This window comes from Diorhabda sublineata, chromosome X (assembly GCF_026230105.1).
Source record: "Diorhabda sublineata isolate icDioSubl1.1 chromosome X, icDioSubl1.1, whole genome shotgun sequence".
Classification (NCBI taxonomy): Eukaryota; Metazoa; Arthropoda; class Insecta; order Coleoptera; family Chrysomelidae; genus Diorhabda; species Diorhabda sublineata.
This window is the reverse complement of record NC_079485.1, coordinates 7,888,194-7,912,395: the sequence shown is the minus strand read 5'-3', so window position 1 is coordinate 7,912,395 and position 24,202 is coordinate 7,888,194. Positions and strand designations below refer to the sequence as shown.

The window sequence follows — 24,202 nt, the reverse complement described above, 5'->3', positions numbered from 1 at the left end:
TGGGGCAATATCTGAAGGATATACAGGTTTTGATGTATTTTTTTCAGCTATGATTCTTGCATTTTGTGGTCTTGTGTTATCATGATGAAGAATTATGACCTTTCAATTAACAGCTCGGTATTGGAATATTTTGCAGCGCTCCATTTTATTTAGCTATATCGACCATCTTTTCATATCAATATAAGGCATCCATTTTTCATCTCAGATATTTTAACGAGACAGAAGCGAAGTTCATATAGTACTTTGATTTGAGTTAATTCATGTAGAACACACTTCCCAAATGTTTAAAAGTTACTAGATTAGCACGGTCTTTGAGTCTAATCAACTGGATAGGAAGACGTCATGACATAACACGATGACTGCAGAAACATTTATTTTATTTTTTCAATTAATATGTAAAGGTTAGAATGATTGCAATTTGAGTATGGATGTGAATTTTCGATAACTACATGGTATTATTTTTGTCCAAAACCCTGAAATTGCTTACTTCGTAGACCTTATTCTATGTTTTGCTGAGTTTATGTCTCTTTGAATCTAAAAATCAATTTCTCGACGTTACGATCGATATCGGCCTTTAACGACTAATTATATTAAACAATACTGTCATAAATATCGACATATAATTATTAATCACAGTAAATGACTCTTTAATCTTTAGTTTCCATATTTCAAAAATAAGTTGCAACCTTCAATCAAATTATTCATAATTACATTGAAATTTGAAAAATAGAATTATCATTCTCAATAAATATACTGAATACACTGTTTCCACCCCCACTACACCAACACTAACAATTACACTGTCTGACGCGCATTTCGATAACCAAGTTATCGTCTTCAGAGACTGAAGTTTACCTTCAATCTCTGAAGACGATAACTTGGTGTTGGCGTGATGGTGTAAACAGTGTATTCAGTTCGAATATCGCCATTGGTTCCAGAAATTCTAGCTTAATTGTCACTAAATGTTCAGGTCTTTTTTTTTGAAAAAATTTTTTTATTTGAGCTTTTTTGATATGGTTTGTTATTGCAATTTGAGTCTATTTTTCAAATATTGTAATGTCTGTCCTATACCGTCACCATCATTACATGGTACTTGGGGATACGATATTTTTGCTTTGGATTCTAGGTCAAACCTAAAAAAATTTAGTATAAAATATTCATTTCTATATTCATTTTAATTGAAGATTACTACTTGTTTTTGGGATATAACAATTGAGGAAAAAGAATTATTTATTGTGGTTAGAAACAGATTTTTGACATGCATGTTGTAGTTAAACTATTAATTAATATAATATGCAAATTATCAATGCCATATTAGATTTTGGTAAAGACTAAAATAGGTCGAGACAGTTTTTCATCTGCTTGAAAACCAATTTCCAAAGATATTTTTTAAATAACACATTATCAGGTTAACTTTATAGACAATATCCTTCCAATAATTGTCGTTCCATCGAAATATGATTTTTAAATCATATTCTACAAATTAACTTCCATGACAGTACACCTTCGGAATTATTTGGTCCTAAGGTAGTAATAATGATAAACCATTATTTGAATCAGACAACTATAATGGTTATTTTATAAGTATAGAAAGCAACTCGAACTTCTATCGAAGTTTATTCAGTATTCCAGATTAGTTTAACTTTAGAAATGTTCTCTTTGAACAAAGTTTCACTGCAGCTTCTCTGACTTCTGAATTGGACAAGCATAACTTTGCTTGAAATCAGTTTAAAGATCTCAATATATGAGGCATGATAAAAAAATATGGTGAATAATATCCTTTAAGTATCATTAATTGCTCTGCATCTATTTGAACTAGTACATCTCATAGCATTTCATTCCAATTTTGAAAACAGTGAAACAACACTCAGCTCATCAAATGTCCATTCACCAAAGTCGAATGTCAAGGTCATGGCCATTGTTTTCTTCGATTATTAGACCATAGTACCATCAAAGTTAATTTCAAATGTTTCGAGGGGATACTGGCGTGTTTGTTAAGCAAAGTGCGAAAAACATGATGAAAAATCGACCAACTGCTTTCTTAATCATAATGACGACAGTTTGGCCTTTCTATCTATCGATAAACGATATCAATCATATTAAACATCTCACTTCTCGTTCTAGACAACAACAAGATTTATGCTGAGAGAAAAATGTTTGACACCATCCCTTACTTTGTGAAGACTACGACGTAAAATATAAAACACATTTCGATAGAATCCTTTGAGAAATGCTTCCTCCCAAAAATTCAACTTTGGCATAAGTTCATTGCTAAAGAAGAAGATTGATATAAATTATATATCTCTCCATCGTTTTTTTCTACGTCCGTTTTAATATTCACGTTTTTTTATTTATCTGCATTCCCAAAGAATGTAATTTCTGAATCGATCAAAAAGCGTGGAAAAAGTACGGCAGCGGTTCATTCCGAAAGAATCCGCTTATGCCAGTCTAGTACTCGAAATCCCAACCTGTAATTTTCTATTCAAACATCCATCTAACAACTAAATAATAATTTTCTAAAATAATGTGAAATGGACATTCTATAGTATCAGAAATATATATCAACAACACGATTTGCGTTGAGCGGGATACCCAACTAATTCAATTTACCTTTCTGAGACAGTGTTAATTAGATATAGTATCAATAAATGGTTACACTTGAAAAGATCAAAACACGTTGATTGGTACATTACTCGTCCATGGATGTTCAAATAGGATCCAGTATTCATTTAAATTAACGTATAAAAAATATTCATCACAGTTAATATACATGTTTATTTACTATTACCACTGTAATATTAAATTAAGGAATACCCAAGGAATCAATTGGAATTTTACATGTTCAAATTATAACTATCTACCAATTCTCTTTTCAGAACATATATAGCAGAAAACTACTAAACATTTTATCACATTATCTCGGTCGATGCTCTGGTTGGGCGTATTTTGAAATCGTTTTTCTTTCTGCTTATCCTTGAGGGTTTCTTGCGTTATCACCAATCCACTAACTTTTCATGATCTATAATAGATCCGTATCTCACTCGACAGCTTTGATTCTCCATATGAATTTATCTGGTTTTTCACCTCGAAGCGAATGTGCGTATCATTTTCGACCATAATTTTACGAATATTTGATGTAAGAATGATTTTATATAAATGAACATTGAAATTCTCCTCCATATTTCATTTTCATTTTCCTATCCAAATTAATAGTAACAATAGACTCTAGTGGGCGTTACAATATTTCTTGAGGTTTTTTTCGATATTTCTCTAAATAAAACCCATAGTTTTAGAATAATTTCAAGAACAATGTTTAGGGCATAAAAGTCAATGGAAATATGGAAGTCATTTTAATAATAATAATAATGAAGCTATCTTTCACCAGATACTTAACACTTCTCAAAATTTCATATGAATGCTTGCCGAATAAGAAGCAAATAATTTCACTTCAACAAAAGTTAGAAAGTTTACTTGAATCGCATCGATGAGATACCTTGATAAAATTTGTCTAAAATTGGTTATGATACATACCTATATTCATGAAAATGTATTTAAAGCGATGGTCCATTTGCATACACCAGCGTGTTCTCGAATTAAATCGAATGGATTTAAATGATAAGTCCAAAAATACAACACCTGCACTAATATTTGAATGAATCCATTTCCCTGACGATGCAATCATGATTAATTTGAAAATGTTATATAAGGTGTTACAAAACATTGCGGATAGTTACATATTATATAATACATTTTTCCATTATCTTATTTTATGAAATTCGATTTTATTATAGCTAAAAATTTTCATATTAACAATTACCTTTCCAAAAGAAAGTTTTGTCGAATTAAAGATGGAACACTTCTCAATTTGTTACTCGATAAATGTTTTTTAATGAGAGACCAGACTCAGCCCAAAGATTTTCGAGCAAACTTTCTTCAATTTTCAATTTTCTCACTAATTTCTTCAATCACAACCCCTTGAACGGGAAATCATACCCGTTCATTTATTAATGAAATAGAGACCGATTCTGAAAAAATGGAACGACAACGAAGAACATATATGGAACCAAAAAATACCAAAATATAAATACAGACATTGCTAACAGTCATTGGTATAAAGTTCATTTTTCAAATTTGTAATGAAAGATTAGATTGAATCATTTCTGTCTTTTGAGTCGATATATCCATTTACTTTCAAGTTGAAAAACTCGCGTAGGTATATCCTTAAATTTTTAAAACACGCAACAGCAAAACTTTATATCCTCGTCATTGCAGTCCTTATTGAATTGGTTAAATACGTGGGAATGCAATTTCACGCCATAATTCTTTGTGAAAATATACTAGTTTTGTATGTATGTGTATGTGGGTAGATATTGTACTTATAAATGGAAATATAGACATGACATTTTTACATGATAAATTGAATATGATCAAAACAAAGAACATTCCGACTAAAAATTTATTTTGATATAATACATTCCCTAGATTTTATGTTTTAAGCCGTGGGAAGCTGGTACTATTGGACACGTCGTGTGGTATATCATTCGAGTGCGCATATTATTCGACGAATGTTTTGCTTCCAACGTTGACATTGGATCGTTCAGCATGAAACGTCGGTTTTTTTGACCCGCGTCAAATGAGCAATTAGCATTGGAACTAAGTTGAAACTAACACTTGTGGTACAACCAAAGTTGCCAGTATCATCCAGATTATTTTAAAAGAATTTATATATTATATGCTGCTCATCACATTGTTGCTTTCGTTCGATGTTCAGACAACGTTGGAAGGTGAATATTTGTTTAAACGTTGAACGCATCATGTAATTGCAGCAACGCATCCAGCCTTCCTTCCAATAATCATCTGTTCGTTGCAACGCGAATATTGGCGCAAACGCTGGACGCATCGTGTAGTACAGGCTTCAGCATATTTATGTAATAAATAGTAATACATTTATGATACATGAACTAGAGAGAAATAAGCATCACAGATTCCCAGATAGACGGACTTCAGGAATCCTATTATTTCTAAGAAAACAATAATATTTGGAGGATAATTAATTGGGATTAATTGGGATAAGAGCAGTTTGTTGTATAGCGTCTCACTTTAATGGAGTGAATATAAAACTAACAGCACGTAAATTGACAATTTCTACGACAAATTATTTGTTATCTATTGAACAATGTCAACCAATTCTTCTGAAATCGATAATACAATAAATAATAAAAAAATTTACAGTTGCAAAAGTTTTGCTTTTTTGCGGGAGCAAAGAAATCATTTCATGCGCTACATTATTTCTCAAAATTCATCCCACACTATTCAAATGATTCTCAAGAAAATAGAAACAAAAAATAAATAGTTAGACTGTTAGCATAAAATGTATTCATTGATGTTACATCATAACATAGCAGGATTAATCTATAACCCATACAATCTGATGATTGACGTACTAGCAGGCACGCCGTTGGAAGTAGAGCTGTGCAGGTTTACTTTTCTCTAATGTATTAAATTAATATTGTAACGTTATCCTCCATAGATGACTCCATCATTGTATTTCAAACTCAATGAAGTGATGAGAAATATAGAATGGCAATATATAGCATGACAAAAGTTATACTACTCTAAGACTAATAGAATAAAGAGTTGGTGGAAATAAAATAGGTATCTTCACAATTACAATAAAATATAAGGTTAAGTACTTTTGAATTAAATAAATTATTTGCATGAGTAGATATATAAAATCACATTTGTAGAGCACCTAAGCTTGTCACAAATTGGCAAAATAATGATACAAAGTTTAAGACTAACTGAACGTTTTATATCGCAAAATATTTCGGAAAAAAAGTTTTACTACATACAACGCGCTTAGGTATTTCATAGATCTTTAGAGGCAAAAAAGGCTTTTAAAGGGAGAACGTGGAAAAGCCATAAAAATTATTCCTATGCCAATAAACATCTAGATTCTAATCTTTCGAACATTTTTATTTGAAATTTCCTGAAATTCAAACAATTTTATGGTATTTTTTAGAAAATTTATTCACATAGAAAAATAGTGACAACACGCTTTATGAATGTCTAAAAGGAATGGTATTAAGATTTCTTCTATTCTCAATACTAACAAAGTTCAATATTCTCAAGTAAAAACTTTTACTTACCCCAGAACTCTATAAAATTTATATCAAATTTGTATGAAGCAAAAAATGCCTCCCAGAAATAACAATTAATAATTATATCTATCATTTAAATAAATTGGATGATATCTTGTAAAACGCTTACAACCCCTATATACCCACCAAAAATGAAATGAAATATTCTTGAAACATGTGCTTCCATCAATTTTCACCACGCATGTACCGCAAACAACTTCATGAAACTTTTAGAAAAGTTTATCCAAAAATAAGATTGTACAAGCATGCACTTTTATAAAACAATACTCTAAATAAAAATTTGAGTATATTTACTTGATGTTTGATTTGATAGAACATGTTTAAATCTGTCTCCAAGTATTGCATTGCAGTAATCACAATTTAGGGTGCAATGCGGTCTTCGAACTTCCAAAAGCGGACTAACTGCTCTTCTCGGCGAAGTTGAAGTGCCGACTTCTTTTCCGGTGGAGTTTTCTTGTGGAAGATTTAGAGACATGACGTGTCCGCTGCTTCTACCACCTGCACTTCTCATGATCTTCACTGTGAAACGGTCATTGTGTTACTGACGAACACCGAGCAGCGCAACTTGTGAATCACATAACTTGAACCACGACCGCGACTACCACACTGTTGGACGTGGAGTTTGCTAGTAAAATCGATGTTTTTGCGCCGCGCCGCGTCCGAGTTGCTGGTTCAAAGCTCCTAGTTAGTTTTATGGTGCTTTTCAAATATTTTTCGTGATTTCTTACAGTTGCCAAAATACCACTTCCAGCCGCAAAAAGATAATTACTCAATTCCAATCTCACTAATTCTGATTAGAAACTATTTGGAATCGTTGAGAAATTCTACACTGAGAAATTAGTTGAGATCTTCACAAATCTTTTGGAACCCATGAATTGAAATGTTTTTATAAAAATTAACAAAATTTATAATCGCCGCAAATCTTAATTAATCATTTCTCAGACGATGAATACATAAGTATTCAAAAGCTCTGAATATATATACTTTATTCCAATTCATATATATATATATATATATATATATATATATATATATATATATATATATATATATAAATTTCTTATTTTCTAGACCTTTTGATATATTAATGCATCTAAATGTTCTTGATATTAGGTCTTTGTGGTTTAAAATTAGTTTTTTTGATAATTTTTAAAAGATAAATTTTGACGTTTCGATTTTTCTTTATCGAAATATGATATTGACACAGACAATTTGCTTATTTATATTGATCTATAGATCACCTTCATCATGAGTATCAAAATAAGGATGAAATCAACAATTGGATGAAATAAATATATATTCGTTAGGAATTTAATCTTTAATTTTTTCTTTGAAATCCCATGTGTTTTTGATATAGTATATGTTATGGTATAAAATTTTTTTCAAAATATTTTTCAAATAATTAGATAATGGTGTAAGTGGAGTTGAATACTTGAAACAATCGGTCGAAGGAGAATTTCAGGCTTATTTTGATAGAGCTGTGCAGATTTACTTTTCTCTAAAACCTATAGAACTCACACTAACAACAACGTACTTTAAATATGAAAATGAAATACACAAACAAATTAATGATTGAGCTATGGGAGCTTCCATTTCAAGTGTTATAGCACATTTAGTAATGGAAGATCTTGGGGAAACTGTCTAAACGAACTTGATATAAATATTCCATTCTTTTTCCGATATGTAAAATTGAAAATGAAGATAAAAAATTCAATTATTATCATAAAGAACTTCAATACACTATCGACGTCGAGGAAAATAATAGAATCAATTTTATTGATGTCACATTATATAAAATTAATAATAACGTAAGAACAGAATGGTATGCGAAACCAACTTGGTCCCAAGATATTTGAACTTCAATTCGTGTCATCCTATATCACAAAAAAGATCAGTGATAATAAGTTTGGCTGATAGATCTATCTACTATCAGATAAAGACTTAAATAAAAACTAATTAACTAATTTTAAAACAGAAGAGACCTAATATATATATATATATATATATATATATATATATATATATATATATATATATATATATATATATATATATATATATATTATATATATAATCTTTGCTCACTAGTTAGAACAAAAACTGATATATTGGAGCTTTCAGCAAATTTTGGAAATTGTGTAATCTTAAGGTGTTCTTCTTAATTACGATATAAGTGGAGAGGTAAAAGAAATCTTAACTAAATATATAGTTAGAAATTTTTCATTTGTTCTAATTATTCCCGATAATTTTCAATAACACGGAGTTTTCTGTGTCAACACAACTGCCACTCGAAGTCATATGTAGTCTTTTATAGAGCAGATTTATAATTTTCTCTATTTTGGAAGACAAATGGGAAATTTATTTAATGAGACCCGGGAAAATAAGGTACTTAATCACTAGTATGTGTTAGTTGAAACATTTCGAGATACAAGATTAGAAGCTAATGAAAGTAGGAACTGTGAAAATCGTGATGAGAATGAAATATTTCCTCAATAACACTCCGTGTTTTCATTACATGCTTCTTCGTAAGAACTTTTTTTGAAAAATCAACGTATTAGATGGTACGGTCTGAACGTTTCTTACTTATATTTTTTCACTTACTGCCGCCTTTGTGTCGATTTTCTTTTCAGTCTTCCTAGATTCAAATTTAATTATTGTATTCCATTCATGTTTACTTGAGAAATTGTGAGTTTACGAAGGAAAACTTTCAATGAAGGCGAACACAATCTATTGTATCAAAGTGTGTAATCGATGAATACTGTTAGAACTTTATTATAGTATTTATTACTGCTGTTCCTTAATAGTATAGTACATTTAGCATGTATTTTTATAGAATACTAAATAAACCGCCGCAGAGAATATTCTTATAAATATATAATTAAAACGAATAGAGAACAATGGGAATATTAAATAATAAAAATATTAATAGAATGCTTATACATATTTAATCCTAGAAAAATGAATCAAGCTGCAGAATAAATACTTGAAAAATAATATATTAACATCTTGAGCGCGAGCAGATGTAAAATAATACCTTTTTGTATTTAACGTTTACTAATTCGGATTTTGCATTTTTCTAGTTACAACTATATTTTATTCTAGTTTATAAACATAGTTTGCACCGTAAAATATACCAGAGACTATTATTATTTCCACTGTTTATATTTAGTCGATATATTTTGAAAACAGGGCGACGATAGACTCCAGTCGATGTTATAACTTCCACTATCAATAATCTTTGGAATCCCTTCTAGTACTTATTCAAGTCTCAACCACTGCAAACAGAATCAACAGAACTTTGTCTTTAGGAAACTCCTCTATTAGACTTTGGAATGTGTCTAACAAAACCTATAATACGTTCTCATCAACTTCTCATATTTGGATAACTAATTATTTGGCACTAGTTATTTATTCTGGCATTTATTTTCTGGGAAAACTTCTTCAGTTCCTGATATTCTCCTTTGTTCCAGTATTTGACAATCTTCTTAATGCCATTCTTCCTATTGCCATTATTGTTCAACTGATGTGAACAAATGAGTTATTTCAAGATATATTGATTGGACAGTGATGCATATAATTAGTACATTTACCACCGGTTTCCATATTACATAAAACAATTAAACATAATCCAGTGAACCTGAAATGTTCCATCCCAGGTGATAATTTTTTTCCTAAAATACAACTCTTTCGAATTGATTTCACAATACTGACTATTTTTAGAAATATCTCTAATTATATTCCTTTCTTTCATTAGTTAGTATTATAGTTTAACTAGCGACTTCATTAAATTTATTCTGTTATTTAGTCTGATGATATTATCTCCATCCAAATTAGATCATAATCTGTAAATATTGCAGCTTCCTCTCACTCTATTTTTTAGTCTTCAATTCTCTTCTTTCATAATTCATTCTGATTTTTCTTCAAAAATTTGATATCTGTCACATCATTTACAGCTAGCTCTTGTTATTTTATCATATTCATAAACATTCTACAAAACATAAATATCAAAGCCGTGCTTCTGTTTAATTTAACAATTTCCCTACATTAGGAATGTTTTTAAAATTTTCTTTAAGTGTGTTATTACATTCTTTTCTTCATTTTGCTTTGTCGTTTGATTGTTTGTGCGCTAGTCCGCAAAACATGGCAAGGCAATTTTGAATAATTATATATATATATATATATATATATATATATACCTAACCTATAAATTTCAACTTCACTTATAACGAAATTTAATGTTATCCTTAAATGTATCAATCAATATTAAACATCATTCACTAAAACATATCCTTATCTAACCTCTAACAAAATTCAACGTCATTCAAAATCTAACCAATCAAAAATTAATGACAATTCCTATAGTAACCAGAATCAATATTTCAATTAATCAATATTACTATCAACGTCAATTTGAATTTTGAATTCTATGAGTTTAAAAATTTTTACAAGCTTAAATTTATCAAGTAAAATTTCAAGTGAACTTGAACATCATTTAATTTTATACCAAAAAGGTACTCCTGATAAAACTCGATACTGTATACCGTTTTCGGAATATTTTTATTTGCAAATTATGAAGTAATAACCGATGCTGGTAGAAAGTATGGATAAAGTTATTAATTATTATTATTATTTATTTGTAAGCATTATTTGAATGACAAATTTTTTGTTGCGTAAATGAGACCCCATCGACAAAACTGATACATTTAAAAATATTGACTGAGGGTTTTCGTTTCTTGTAACGTTTCACAAAAATCCGGTCTAATCAGTATAGGATCTTAGTATGAAACAATCAATTTGATAATCATATATTGCGGTTCTGGGACTCAAACTGTTGTTTGTTTCATACTTAGGCCCTCAATATCTGAGTACCAATAATTATTTTACTTTGAATTTTACAGGGAAATATCATTTTCTCTGAGTTTGCCATGGAAAGCTGTCATTCATTGATAGTTATGTCGTTGGGTCAATAATAACTACATATCTAAAACTTGTTATTTAATAAATTAGATATTGTTGATTAAAATGTACTCAAATTTTGTAGACCCTGATATGTTATTAACCTTTAGCGAATGTTTGAGAAACTCTAGTACAGCTGTTACGCGTTATGCAGGAAAGTTTCCTCGAAGAAACTCACCAATTAAAAATACATTTAGAGCCATCGAATGGCGTTGTTGAGAAACTGGGAATGTGAGACCAAAAAAAAAAAAAATAAATTCTGGTAGGCCAAGAACAACAAGAACCATTAATAAAGGAAATATGGTTTTGAATTTAGTTATTCAAAATCCAACAGTAAGCGTAAGGAATGTGGCAAGACAAATAAATACGTCTTCTTCAAGTACTTGTAGGGTACTTGAAGAGCAACAGGTACATCCTCATCATTACAGACAAGTCCAAGATCTCTTTCCAGACGATCTACCGGTTAGTGTGGGTTTTTCTCAAATATTACAAGAAAGAACAACCCTCAATTCAAATATTTCAATTGTAGTCGTTTTACGGACGAGGCCACTTTTACGCCACATGGTATATTCAACTCCTAGAATGCACATTACTGTTGTGATAAGAATCCACATGTCAAAAGGGTTTCACATTACCAACACTCATTCAAAGATAATGTTTGGGCTGACAAATTAATAGGTTATCACATTCTACCTGGAAATTTAAATCGAGATATGTACCTGGATTTTTTAAGCAATCACTTATTCGATATATTAGAAGATTTAATGCTAAACGAGTATATATCTCTATTTTTTATGCACGATGGAGCTCCACCGAACTTTGATAGAAGATGTCGTAATTTGTTGAGTAACCATTTTCCGAATCAATGGATTGGTAGAGGGGCAGAAGCTCCGATTCATTGGCCTTTTCGATCATACGATTTTAATCCCTTGGTTTATACAGATTGGTCGTATCTTAAAGAAAAAGTTTATGCTATAGTGGTAAATTCACATAATTCGTATAGAAGATTAATTGTTTCTTTAGAAAAAAGGATCTTCTTGTGATTTTTTCCTTAATTAATACATTTATCATTACTTCATTATTTCATACTTTTCAAATCACAATATTCCGAAAACGGTACACAGTATCAAATTTTATCGAGAGTACTTTTTTGGTGTGAAGTTTAATGATGTTCAAGTTCACTTGAAATGTTGCTTATTCGTATGAAATTTCAATACAATGTTGCCAGTAGTTGCGGCAAAATCGTAAAAAATGTGAATTTTTTTCTTCAACGACCTTTATCTTGAATACGGATGGCGTTACCAAAACCCAAATATTTTTCAATTCTCTATCTACCTTGAAACACCCTGTACAACTCAAATATCACAAATGCTTATTATATAAGGAAAATTTACGGCAAACTACATTTCATCGCGTTATATCAACAAAAACCGTATTTCTGTGTTGATAAATCAAATTAGCGACCTGTTCTTTTTTACACAGCTCTATAATTTATAATCTAGAGCAACCGTAATACTGCATTCTGCATTGAAACTCTGTTAACAGAATCTATGTTCAAACAGAAGTAGTTGAGGGTTAACGAAAGAGCTTTGTGATTAACATTAGCAGCGCTTAAACTGAATTTGCGACTATTTAGACCCCACAACAATATCGATTTTTTTATTTTTAGTCTCTTTATGTATAGTGTAGAATGGTATGAATATTTAGTCAACAATGTGAGCGAAAATAAATATAACAATGTAAGAGGGTTCGTACAGTGTACGAAAAATAGACCTAATATCAAATGTGTTCTCGATTTCCCTACAACAACAGTTCAAGTCGTTTAAGAGACATTTTGTTCTATTCCAGCTGGATTTGATGATTGAGATCATTAGTGATTGTGACATTTCGAAATCTATAATAACAATTCATTGAATGAGATCGAAAATAAAATAACAAAGTCATCAAACTGGTTGTAGAATTTTAGAAAAAATTCTGTCAACTTTATTTTAGAAATATTTTAACATCTATAAAGAAAAAAGTAAATCAAATCCTTGACGTGCTCAAATTTCGAACATGTCCGCAAGATACAAAATTGCTTGAATTGTATGTAACTGCATGGTATTAAATCAGGTTTCTACTAAAAACGTGAGGGATGCCTCGACAAGGTCGACCCAATTAAAAGAGGTAGAGCTTCAACACAGGTAACATATTCAATACATTAACGTCCCGTATAGTTTATATTGAGTAAAGTATAGAACAATACAAGTCACGGAAATTATTTATAGTACATTCTATTTAAACTCTATATTGTATAATTATTTTAAAATTTTCGTTGATCCAAACAAGACAACTCATAATTTGAATTTAATATTGAGAATAATAAGCAATAAAAACTTAGAATATGTGCTAAACTCAATAAATGAAGTAACATTCTTTTTCAGAAGAAAACCATTTCACATTTATTTTAAAATTTACTCAGGACTTGAAATGATGTTATTATTCGACCGTATTAGTTTGGCTCTCGACCTTGAGAATTTTCAGATGCGCTCTGAAAAAATTCGCCTGTGATCAAGACCTTTTATTATTTTAACGTTGTATAAATTTCGAAAGCGTAGTAATTTTCCTAATTATTATTTTTGTGTTGATTTCATTGGAGTGTAAAGTGTGAAATTGATATTAAGTTTTAAGTATCTTACGGGATATGAAGCAGCACTAATAAAACCAATTATACCATTTAATAAAGTCTGATATAATATTTCCTAAAACGTACGTATCTTCTACGAGAATAAGATGTATGTCCATCTGTTTTAATTATAAACTAGCAAAATATTCTTGTGATTGTTTATTACTTAAAATCATAGTAAGCTCAATTGTTTGAAGGTTAATGCGCCAACTTTCCAATAACCCTGAATATTTACCTTGAATCGGTTGACGTGTATCGTCTGCTGTTTATATAAATTAACGAACTGTCGAATTTATAGTAAGGTGGAAAACACAAAGCTGCTTCGTACACTTTTGTACTCTAGAAGGAAAAATGTTGGTACTAGATAAAAATACTGACGTTGGCAAGACCTAGCGCTTCAAACTACCAGACATCGCATAATGTAATGTTGTGAAAACTCATTTTTTATAATGTTTTTGTCTTGTATAGTATTTGTATCATACGAAAATATATTGAAAAACTATACAATAATAAATAAAGAAATGATTATTTAATTTTGAGTTAAATATTTATTTGTATAATGCAAAGAGATGGAATTCATATGCATAGTACAGTTGAAAACTTAATCTCTTTAAGCAGCCGTGTCATCGTAAAATACTTATTTTTTGATTCGCGAACATCCAAACTTACAACCTAGGATGGTCGAATTATCTATAACTTCTTATAGATTGACATAAACTAGATAAATGTGAAATATTAAATAAATATTCCTCAAGAAATAGAAAACTAGATTTTTGCATAGTATATCTTGTCTAAACCGTTTTATCGATGGAATATTGATTCAATATAAAATATTGAAAATTGGTTCAATATGAAATATCATCCTAAACTTTCTTGTCCTTTCTTGTATCAAAAACAATAGTTAAATGAAAATTTTTATACACGTTTATCACGCTCCACATACACGAAAAATGCAGAATCACTGAGAACTCAATCCTTATATTTTGTTGAAGCTACTTCCGGTTGCAACAATAATATTGTTCCATATATGACTAATTTATCTGAAATATGGAATTAGGTTATGAAGAACTTTTTTAAAATGAGAACCATTGGTTTGAAATTCTATTTTAAAAATGATGAATATGAATTATTCTCAGCGTGATATGAGATGAAACCAATTTAACTTAGTATTGACACACATATATAAGTAAAAATTTCATTATTTTTTCAAATACTCTTTTTTCGTATGAGAGTGCTTAATTTCGTTAAGCCCATTCATATTTTCGATTGAAAATGCTGGAATAGCACGTTTACCAACATTCCATCTACCTCTTTTTGTCAAAAATATTAGCAATAGTCTCTCACGGATTGGCACGTTCAGTAATCACTTATACACCTGTTAGTGCAATATCAGGAGCGTACAAATAGTACCTTTAATTAAAGTAATGTTATATAAAAATTTCGAAAATATATGGGCTTTTATAAATCTATTGGAAACATTACAGCTTCAAATCATTAGAAAGATTTATTATTTTCAAAAAAAAAACGAGGAACGATTAGACCTTTTCTATTCAATATACAATCAAATCTATTGTTATTGAAGATCAGCTCTGAATAGAAGTATCCATTATTTATATTAATTGGTTTCTCCACATTCATTAGATAGAACCATAGGGTAGATTCCCGAAACAACAGGTGCTTAATTTTGATTTAGACTGAAACTAGAAACAATATTGTTCTAATTAGTAAGTGAAACATTTTATTTTCTTATTAGTCCCATTAGCAAAGAAACTGTGCATAACATCCTGTATAAATCAGGCAACAACTTAATTAAACGTTGATTAGGGATAGGTGCAGACAGATTGAGGAGTTGTAATTAAAATCCAGCTAACTAATTGGATAGTAGCAGAGTAAAATAAATCCACAGAATTTGCATTCTGAGTAGATAATTCACTTGATGGATTTTGTTTTAGATAAGACAAGAATATATTTTTATCTCTATGGCAATGCTGGTATGAAAGATACGAAGATTATACTTCAATTTTTCAGGGGAATATAATTCCCAGTTGCTTAGCAGCAGAGAACAGAAATCCTGATACAAAGCCATCCGCTATCACCGATTTCCGATTTTATTTGAAAAACCAGTAAAATTTCATTATAGAAAATGTCGTAAATCTATATATTTTGTGAAATAACACGGAAACAAATAGGTGATGAGAAAAGTGGTCAAAACATAATTTGAAAACTGACTATTAAATAAGATACCTAATTATATCGGTTGTTAGGGATCTATTTTATATTAAAAGAGGCCAAAATTATCTCAAAAATTCAAATAAATTTTTTAAAGTAAAAATTTATGTTTTTTTTTCTTGCAATAAACGATCCAAGAGAATGCTATTGAATTTCTATCGCTGTATTCGATGATATAATTTAAGCAACAGTACACACAAAAAACCAGAAGTTAACAGGAACAATATATTCAGCAATGAAAGCTATGGTTTTTCGATTCGATAGTAGTAGTATGTGTAGAGGACCCCTTAGTTAAATTATGGTTAGAACTGTATTGGAATTTACAATATAAAAGTCTGCTCATCGTCACTTAATCCTTTGAGATGTTATGGATTAAAGAAATTACGTCTAATCCCATTTTTTCATTAAAAATATATGGAAAGATACAAAACACTTTCTTGTATATAATAATATTTTCTTTCTTATCTTTCTAATTTCCACAGATGATTTTTTTTGTACTTTTCATTGATGAAAACGTTATTGTGATTAACACATTCATAGAAGAGAAAATTCTACTAACTGCACTTGCAAAATGTGTTTTCTTGAAAATATAAAATGTACAACGTATTTATTCATTTTTTTTAAATCATAAACAACACATCAGAACCTTCACTGCTTCGGTGACCTTGAAAATTTAGTATGTTGTACAGTTTTTTATGCTGAACATATATATTGGGTGCGGAAATCATATCTTCACACATTTTTTTTATGTTGAAAATTGAATTAATATACTAATTTCTTTCCATGCAATATGTCTGAGAAACGGTTCATCCAATTCAGATGACATCACTATGCAAAATAATTTATAGTTATAGGTATTAGATGAAAACTATTTTTTAATCTAGAGATGAAGAATTAAAAAAAAATCAGAAAATGACTAGTTAGTTCTTTTGTGACAATCATTGAATAGCAGAATTGAGTAGAAAATTATGATAATGAATCATTTGATAACCACGTGTTCTATAGAAATAAACCCGGCTGGCTGTAAAGCGTTCAAAAACTATTTAATAAAGCACACAATTATTATTCCAATTTTTGGTGTCCTTACTATGTGCATCCGCCAATATTTATATGAGACGTACCGATATCCATCTTTTTCATCCCCACATAGTTATATCTAGTAACTTTTTTGGTGGATTGTGACACTATCACCTGAGTGAGATTCGAGGAACATAATTTATTTTTCACAAAAAAACATGCTGCATTGTAATTCTGTTTCGTCGCTTCCATTTCGTCTGCAGTTTCTTTGGCGGATATTCAAGATGGGCCAAGCAATTATCTAACCTATAAAAATTCAAAGTCAAACCAACCACCCGGGCGACAGGTACCCCGCAGGTCATCGCCATCGTGATGTTAAGCTATCTCGAAAACCACCAGAATGTATACTTTCATTAATTTCATAGCGATTTTCTACCGGATTCCAGTAGACGACATAGATGTCGTCCACCCTGAGCACCAGGACCTTTTTTATCGTGATATTTGTATTCAGTTATCTCAAAAACCTCGAAGTAGAGAGATTGACCCCTTTTCCTATAATATTTTCCGAGTTATAAATTTTTGCATTTTTCAACTATTCGATATGCAATTTTGAAAAGGCCATTTTCCCCTGTACAAATCCAATTTTCATTTCTTAATTTATAATTTTTGTTCGCAAAGTTTCCTGAGGCTCTCTTTTATCCGTCTTGATGCTCAGAAATTACTGGGTTTTGCAATTTCTATGCTAAAAAATATATATGTAACTCTCTCCACACAAGAACCGATAGTTTCACAGAGGCGGGCAATGAAAGTGCATATGATTATTATTTTATAGAATGAATTGTACATATATAATAAAATTGTTGAACAAGGCTACTTAATTCTAAAACGACTATTTACATTGTTGTTGAAGTGATTAAAATCATTTAGCTATTAAGAACTCTTAGCGATGTCTTCGATGGAATCTGTTTTCAATTAAAAGTCATTTTGACCAGAAATTAGAAAAAATGCTGTTATCAAGACGATTTCCGTCTATTTATTTATCTTTTTTTTTCTGCAAAATTCAGGAAAATAAGAAAAGTTCATCATTAAAGACCAATCTTATTTTAAAAGGTTGCTGCTTTTTCATAATTCACTGTAACTGTAAGTGAATGTTTAGATGGAAAAGCAATAATTTTTCAAGCAAATCATCATTTTTTCCCACATCCTTAATAACATATTTATTTATTTAATAATTGATTGAAAGATCTCAGAGTCCGTGCTTTGTCTGTTATCAGCAAATGCAAAAATTTGTAAAGGTTGGTTTAGAATTGCTCTCGAGAAGGGTACTTTTTCTTCATTATGTATTCTAAACAAAAGTTGAAAAGAAAAGTACAGCCCACGTCTTAATGGCATGTTGATTCTTAGGCTAATTAAGAGATCAACTCAATAAATATCGAAGAAGTAGCTAGTTCTATAACAATAAAATAGCCAGTGACAAAACATTTTTTATGGCTTATGAGGCTATCGAATGAATGCAACTAGTATTCACACCAAATGCCTAAACAGCTAACTAAGGATAATTTTCAACAATTTGCACATATTTATTCATATAAAATAATCTGTAATAACACTGGAGAGGGCGGTATTACGATAAGATTATATGTAAAAATCAATTTTAGAGAAAACCCAGAAAAGATCTATTTTTGAAGAAGTTTCATTCATTGTAAACTATATTAATATAGCTGCGTATATAGCCAAATTATATTTAAAAACATTAAATGATATAATTATATAATCATTTGAATTGTCATCTCGCTTCCTAAATTGAATTTCTAATTTCTGGCGGTAGCGTTTCTATAGAAGTAATACATGATAAATAGTGTCTTCTATGCTATAATACCAATTAGATTCCAATCGATTTAAGGTAAAATTAACTCTAGCATAAGTTTTCGATTTGCAATATATTGGGTTTCAGTCATTTACTTATTAGAGTATTCAAAGTATGTCAATCAGCTACTCATTGGTTGGAATAAAATTTAAATTAGTATCAAAAATTCAATCGGTTTTGTAATTGGGTCAATGCTGAATCTAATTCAAAAACTTACGTTTTGCATCAATATCGTAGCCTAGATAGAACACACCTTTCCTCATAATGATCTCATGAAGAATGATTCCAAAAGAGTAAACATCTGCTTTTTGCGTTCCTCTGAAAGAAGTCGTACCTTCTCTCAAAAGCTCTGGAGCTGTCCATAGTTGTCCTGAGTATAAAAAATGTAAATTTATTGATGGAAATCAATAGTGATATTGCAGCTTTTGCGTTTAATAAAAATTTTCTAATTGAATATTCAATAACAATAACAAGCTACATTTGAAAAATAATGAATGATGAAATTTGGAATTTGGACTGTCTACTGCTTTTCAACAAAGCTTACTACTTACTGAAGCACCCAAATCAAAATGAACTGGAATAAATAATGAGAATTTATCAATTTACAAAAAGTGCACATGATATTACATAATATTCGGAAAGTGTCCATGATAAAAAGTATCAAACGATGAATTGAATTCACGGGGACTTGTACCCCGTCGAAAATTTGCAATTTCTGGAAATCTCGATTTCCCCTTCAAAGTTATTCAAATTACCTGCAGTAAATAGGAGATAACAAAGTAAAAATGGCGAAAACAATTATTTCAAATATTAGCTCAAGCTAGTAATGTATTTGAGAGGAGCTGGTTATTACGATATGTGTATTAGTACTGCACGTACAGAAAGCGGTAGATATATAATTAGTAGAGTTTGCTATTAATCCTAGAAGCTGCTGTGCAACTGTTTCCAATCATATTCCAAAAAACACCCTTTGAAAACAAAAGTAAGAAAATTCGGACCCAGAATCCAGAATTTCGTGAGCTGGACATTTAACAATAACTATTAAAATAGTTTTCTATTGAACCTAAAATCATTGCTATATCGTAGTGACAATTAACATTCCTGAATTTTTAATTAAATTTTTAATTTGATAATTCAGTGTAATTCAATGTTCACGGGACGCTTATGCCTTGTTTAGATGAAATTTGATATTTTTAACAGTCACATGGAAATATAACTTGCAGAAAAATATCTTCACTAAAATCCTTATTCTATCCTATTATAGTATTCCAGATTAATGAACAGAAGTAAGTTTGAGGTACACAAATCTTATTCTGTCAGAATGAAGAGTGTACATATAGCAGCAGAGTTTCAACCGATACATATTTATCTCTTCAACTTACCGTTGAAAATGTACTTCGCGAATTTTTATATATTTTCGATTTTGTTATGACCTAAATATTCGAATTTTGCTCTTTTTCTTATGAACCAACAACAAGCTCTCTTACCTTCAAGTTTTTGTACATCTCTGGCATTTTAGAAATTTCCATTTCCCCTATTTTAACATTTATTATATTGAGAACATTTTATATCCAATAAATTGTAGATTTAGGTTGAGTTTTATTTTTTATACGAGAAATTTTATTAGCAACGATGGAAAGAGGTCAGAAAAAATGGGAGAGGTAAAAATGTTACGATGTCGAGCGAGGAGAAAATTGTTATCTAAACGCAATTAGTTATATGTTATTGAATGGAAAAATTGAGGCTAAGATGGACATTGCCTTAAAAGAGGTGAAGTAATTCTATATCCTCCATATAAGACAATATAAAACAATAAGCTCAAATACAGATTCATTATTGTATTATAATAAGTTTACCACGCCAGCATGTATATTATTTATTTTCTGCATAATTTACAGAAAGAGCAGGTATGATTTATGAAACCAATTCGCATTTAGTACCTGCTAATTATTTTTTTAACAATTTTGAGCTTGTCATGATAACGATTGTCAAAATTTTCATATACTTTCAAGAAATCTATGAATCAAAATAAGTGCTCCAGTAATGTACGAAGATGGCTATTTAAGTTTCGAGATGGACAAATAAAAACAAATATTTATAATTGGATATAGCTTTATTGTTTTAAAATTATTCTCCATTAAGATAAATACACTTTTGCATCAGTTTGAACTAATTGGAGAAGCATGTTTCCATTCCGATTAAGGTACCTCCAAAACATGTGATTTGAACGCTTCAACCGCTTCTTTGGGTGTAGAAAAGCATCGACCAATTCGATTTTATGACTAATAAAACACGTTTTTGTTTGAACTGATGTATGAGATCTCGCATGGCTAAGGTGGAGAATGATTCGTCTTCTGCGATTGGTTTCCCTGATTCTTTCGAACACTTTTAGCAAACAAATTCTTGTGTACTACTGAAAATTGATCACCTTATTGCTCTAATAGATCTGTGGTGACATGTCCAGTTAGTCCGTGAAAACAGGCGACCATTTGCTTAGAAATGCCTCGTGCCCAAGCAACTTTTGTTGGATTTGGATTTGGATCCATACAGTCGATTGATTGTTCCCCTGTCACGATCTTTTAGACGTGTTTTGAAGCACCGTGATGGAATTTTTTCAGCTTATCTTTGCACCAATCGACACGAGCTTTTTTTGAGCGATTGCCAAATTATGCGGTATCCAACGCGAGCAAACCTTTTTGACAGCCAAATGTTCATGCAATATTAAATGTATGCAGATGGAACTAATGCCCAAATATACCTCAATCTCATGGTATGTCACATGACGATCTCGCGATATCAGTTTACGAACGCAGAGCAACGATTTTGGACGACTTTCACGAAATCATCCTGTAGCGAAGTGCGACCACGATTGAATTCAGAAGCGATAAACGGTTGATCGAGTTGGTGCTTCATCACCAAAAATCCACGTTAAAAGTCATAGAAAGACATCGCATGGAAATATTCATGTTTAAATTCCATTTTTTGGCCAAGATGAATGTTTCAAGTATTTGTAAACAACTCAAATAGCACTCGTATGACAACATGTCGAGTATGAGTACATTCACTATTAAAAGTTTCAAACTTTATAGTGGTAATGTCAAATTTCACATATTTACATCTCTTTTATCATATCTCGAAACTTTCTTATCAATAAATAATACTCCACTAGATATTCGCTATTTTGCAAAAAAGATCATTACTTAGAAAATTGAAAAGTAAATATTAATTTTCTTATGAAAACATTATAAGTTGCATACTGTTAACCAGAATTAAAGATATATTTGATTAAATGATTAATATGATTTAATGTCAAGCCTATATGGAAGAAATAACATTGGCATTTCAAGTTGTAAATTTCGATGCTTTCTTAAATTATAAAATACCGCATATTCAATTGCATCTTGACTGAATTCAGTTATCACCCGAACACTTTAATTTATAATTTTGTATCACAAAAAAGCACTATAGTAGAACTTACTGAGGAAATTCATTATTAATAAGACATAATATTCCATATGAAACTGGGTTCAAAAAACCTACAAATGACTGCCTAACACGAGAAACTTCTCCCGCATCTGATTTGATCATTTGATATATCCCATGAAGTTTCCATGAACAGAGAAGTTCATACGGTGCTACAAAAAGGAGTAATCATAATACTTAAGCCAACGGAATAATTTCGAAAAGTTTGGGTAATTAGATGCCAATAGTTTCAATACTTTTTGAAAATAATTTCTATTAAAAAAAACCAATATAAATTATAAATAGACACAATTCAATTCTATACTCATAAATAGTAGCTCCACTCTGCACCTGTTATATCTCTGGAAAAACCATAATCTATAGTTATATATATATATATCTCAATATTAAACAATAGAACACCTCTATGAATATAATTTAAATTTGGATGGATGGATGGATCACATAGTCAAAAATCTCGATGCCATTTAATACCCTCCATATTCTTGATTTTTAATTTCATTTTCTATGAAATATCTTTTGAAAAATTCGTTAAATATAATGTCATAACGGATATTCTAGTGAAAATACATTTTTTTTTTAATTTTCAAAACACCACTTGAAAAAGTTCGATTAAATAAATGCGCAAATGATATGTTTGATTAAACCCCATTAATAGAAATGTTGGAACTATAATCGACTTACTTTGCCAATATGAGTGGGCATCCACATTGAAATTATCCTCATTTGTATAAGGTCTCAAAAATGGTGATGCAAAATCCGCAATTTTCAGCACAAATCTGCTGTCAACTAAACAATTCGTGGACTTTAACGCCCCATGACATTTAATAGGACTTCGGTGCAAATAATGCATACCCCTAACCAAGTCCATTATTAGAGAGATTCTGAACGTCCAGTCTAGTTTATAGTTCTCATTTTCTAAAGTGTCCTGCAAACTGCCTCTAGAGCAATATTCAGTTAATAGACAATTCGGTATGTCCAAACACGCACCGTAAAACTTTACTAAGTTATCATGAGCCAAGTCCTTCATCACTTTGAGTTCATAAAGATTTTGATGAGTCAATTCAATTTTTTGTTCTTGAAGATATTTCACCGCTACGCGATTTCCTTTGTAAAATCCTACGATCGCATATGTCTGTCTGTCGCCTGCTAAACTGAAGCCATCAAGATCTGCCTAGAAAAAGTGAAAAATATTACTATAAACAATTAGGCATACCCTTAACATGCAACTTTCATCAAATCGCTTATGCAATCGTTGATTTGCAAAAAATTTACTGAACATGTTATGTAGTAAGAAATAAATATTATGAATGCATATTAAATTCAGTTTTTTATCACTCCCTTGTACCATATGTCCTTTAATTGCTCCATAAAATTGAATGGACGTATTTTATAGTCCAGTCATCGGAATCCAAAAACTATGATAATATATGTATATAGATTCCAAACGAGATACATATATAATTAAAAGGAAACGTCCCATCGAGTGAGCCGAAAAAAAAATTAAGCAAAAAAAATTAGATTTATTAACGTAACAGTATTTTTATGCTAAAATCAGCTCAGATAAATCATGTAATTATCTATAAAAAATTTCTTCGTACTTCTAAGATTTTGATGAGAAAGCTATATTGAAATTTGAATGGTTATTTGGAAGACCATTTGATCGCATCAATTGAAGAAATTGTTTCATTATGAGAAATATTATCCACACAATTTTATACTTTTATTGTTATCAGGACAATCATCTTACTGAAACAAAATCCTGTCAAGGTTAACAGGAATGAGAGAAATGTAAAAATGTTAGTGATGTTAGAGTTCTACATA

The 24,202-nt window shown here is 30.3% G+C and overlaps 1 protein-coding gene across 3 annotated transcripts in view; it reads right to left on the bottom strand.

Annotated features, from left to right (window-relative positions):
• LOC130451393 (atrial natriuretic peptide receptor 1) overlaps nucleotides 1-24,202 on the bottom strand; it is a 110,032-nt gene that overhangs the window by 56,950 nt on the left and 28,880 nt on the right. For 2 of the 3 annotated variants that reach the window (XM_056790378.1, XM_056790380.1), the window contains exons 10-11: nucleotides 23,063-23,552; nucleotides 19,113-19,265 (exon numbers count right to left, since the gene is read on the bottom strand). In XM_056790378.1, the coding sequence (XP_056646356.1) occupies nucleotides 19,113-19,265; nucleotides 23,063-23,552 (643 nt within the window). The remainder of the gene's footprint in view (nucleotides 1-19,112; nucleotides 19,266-23,062; nucleotides 23,553-24,202) is intronic. The other variant, XM_056790379.1, reaches the window with a different exon arrangement.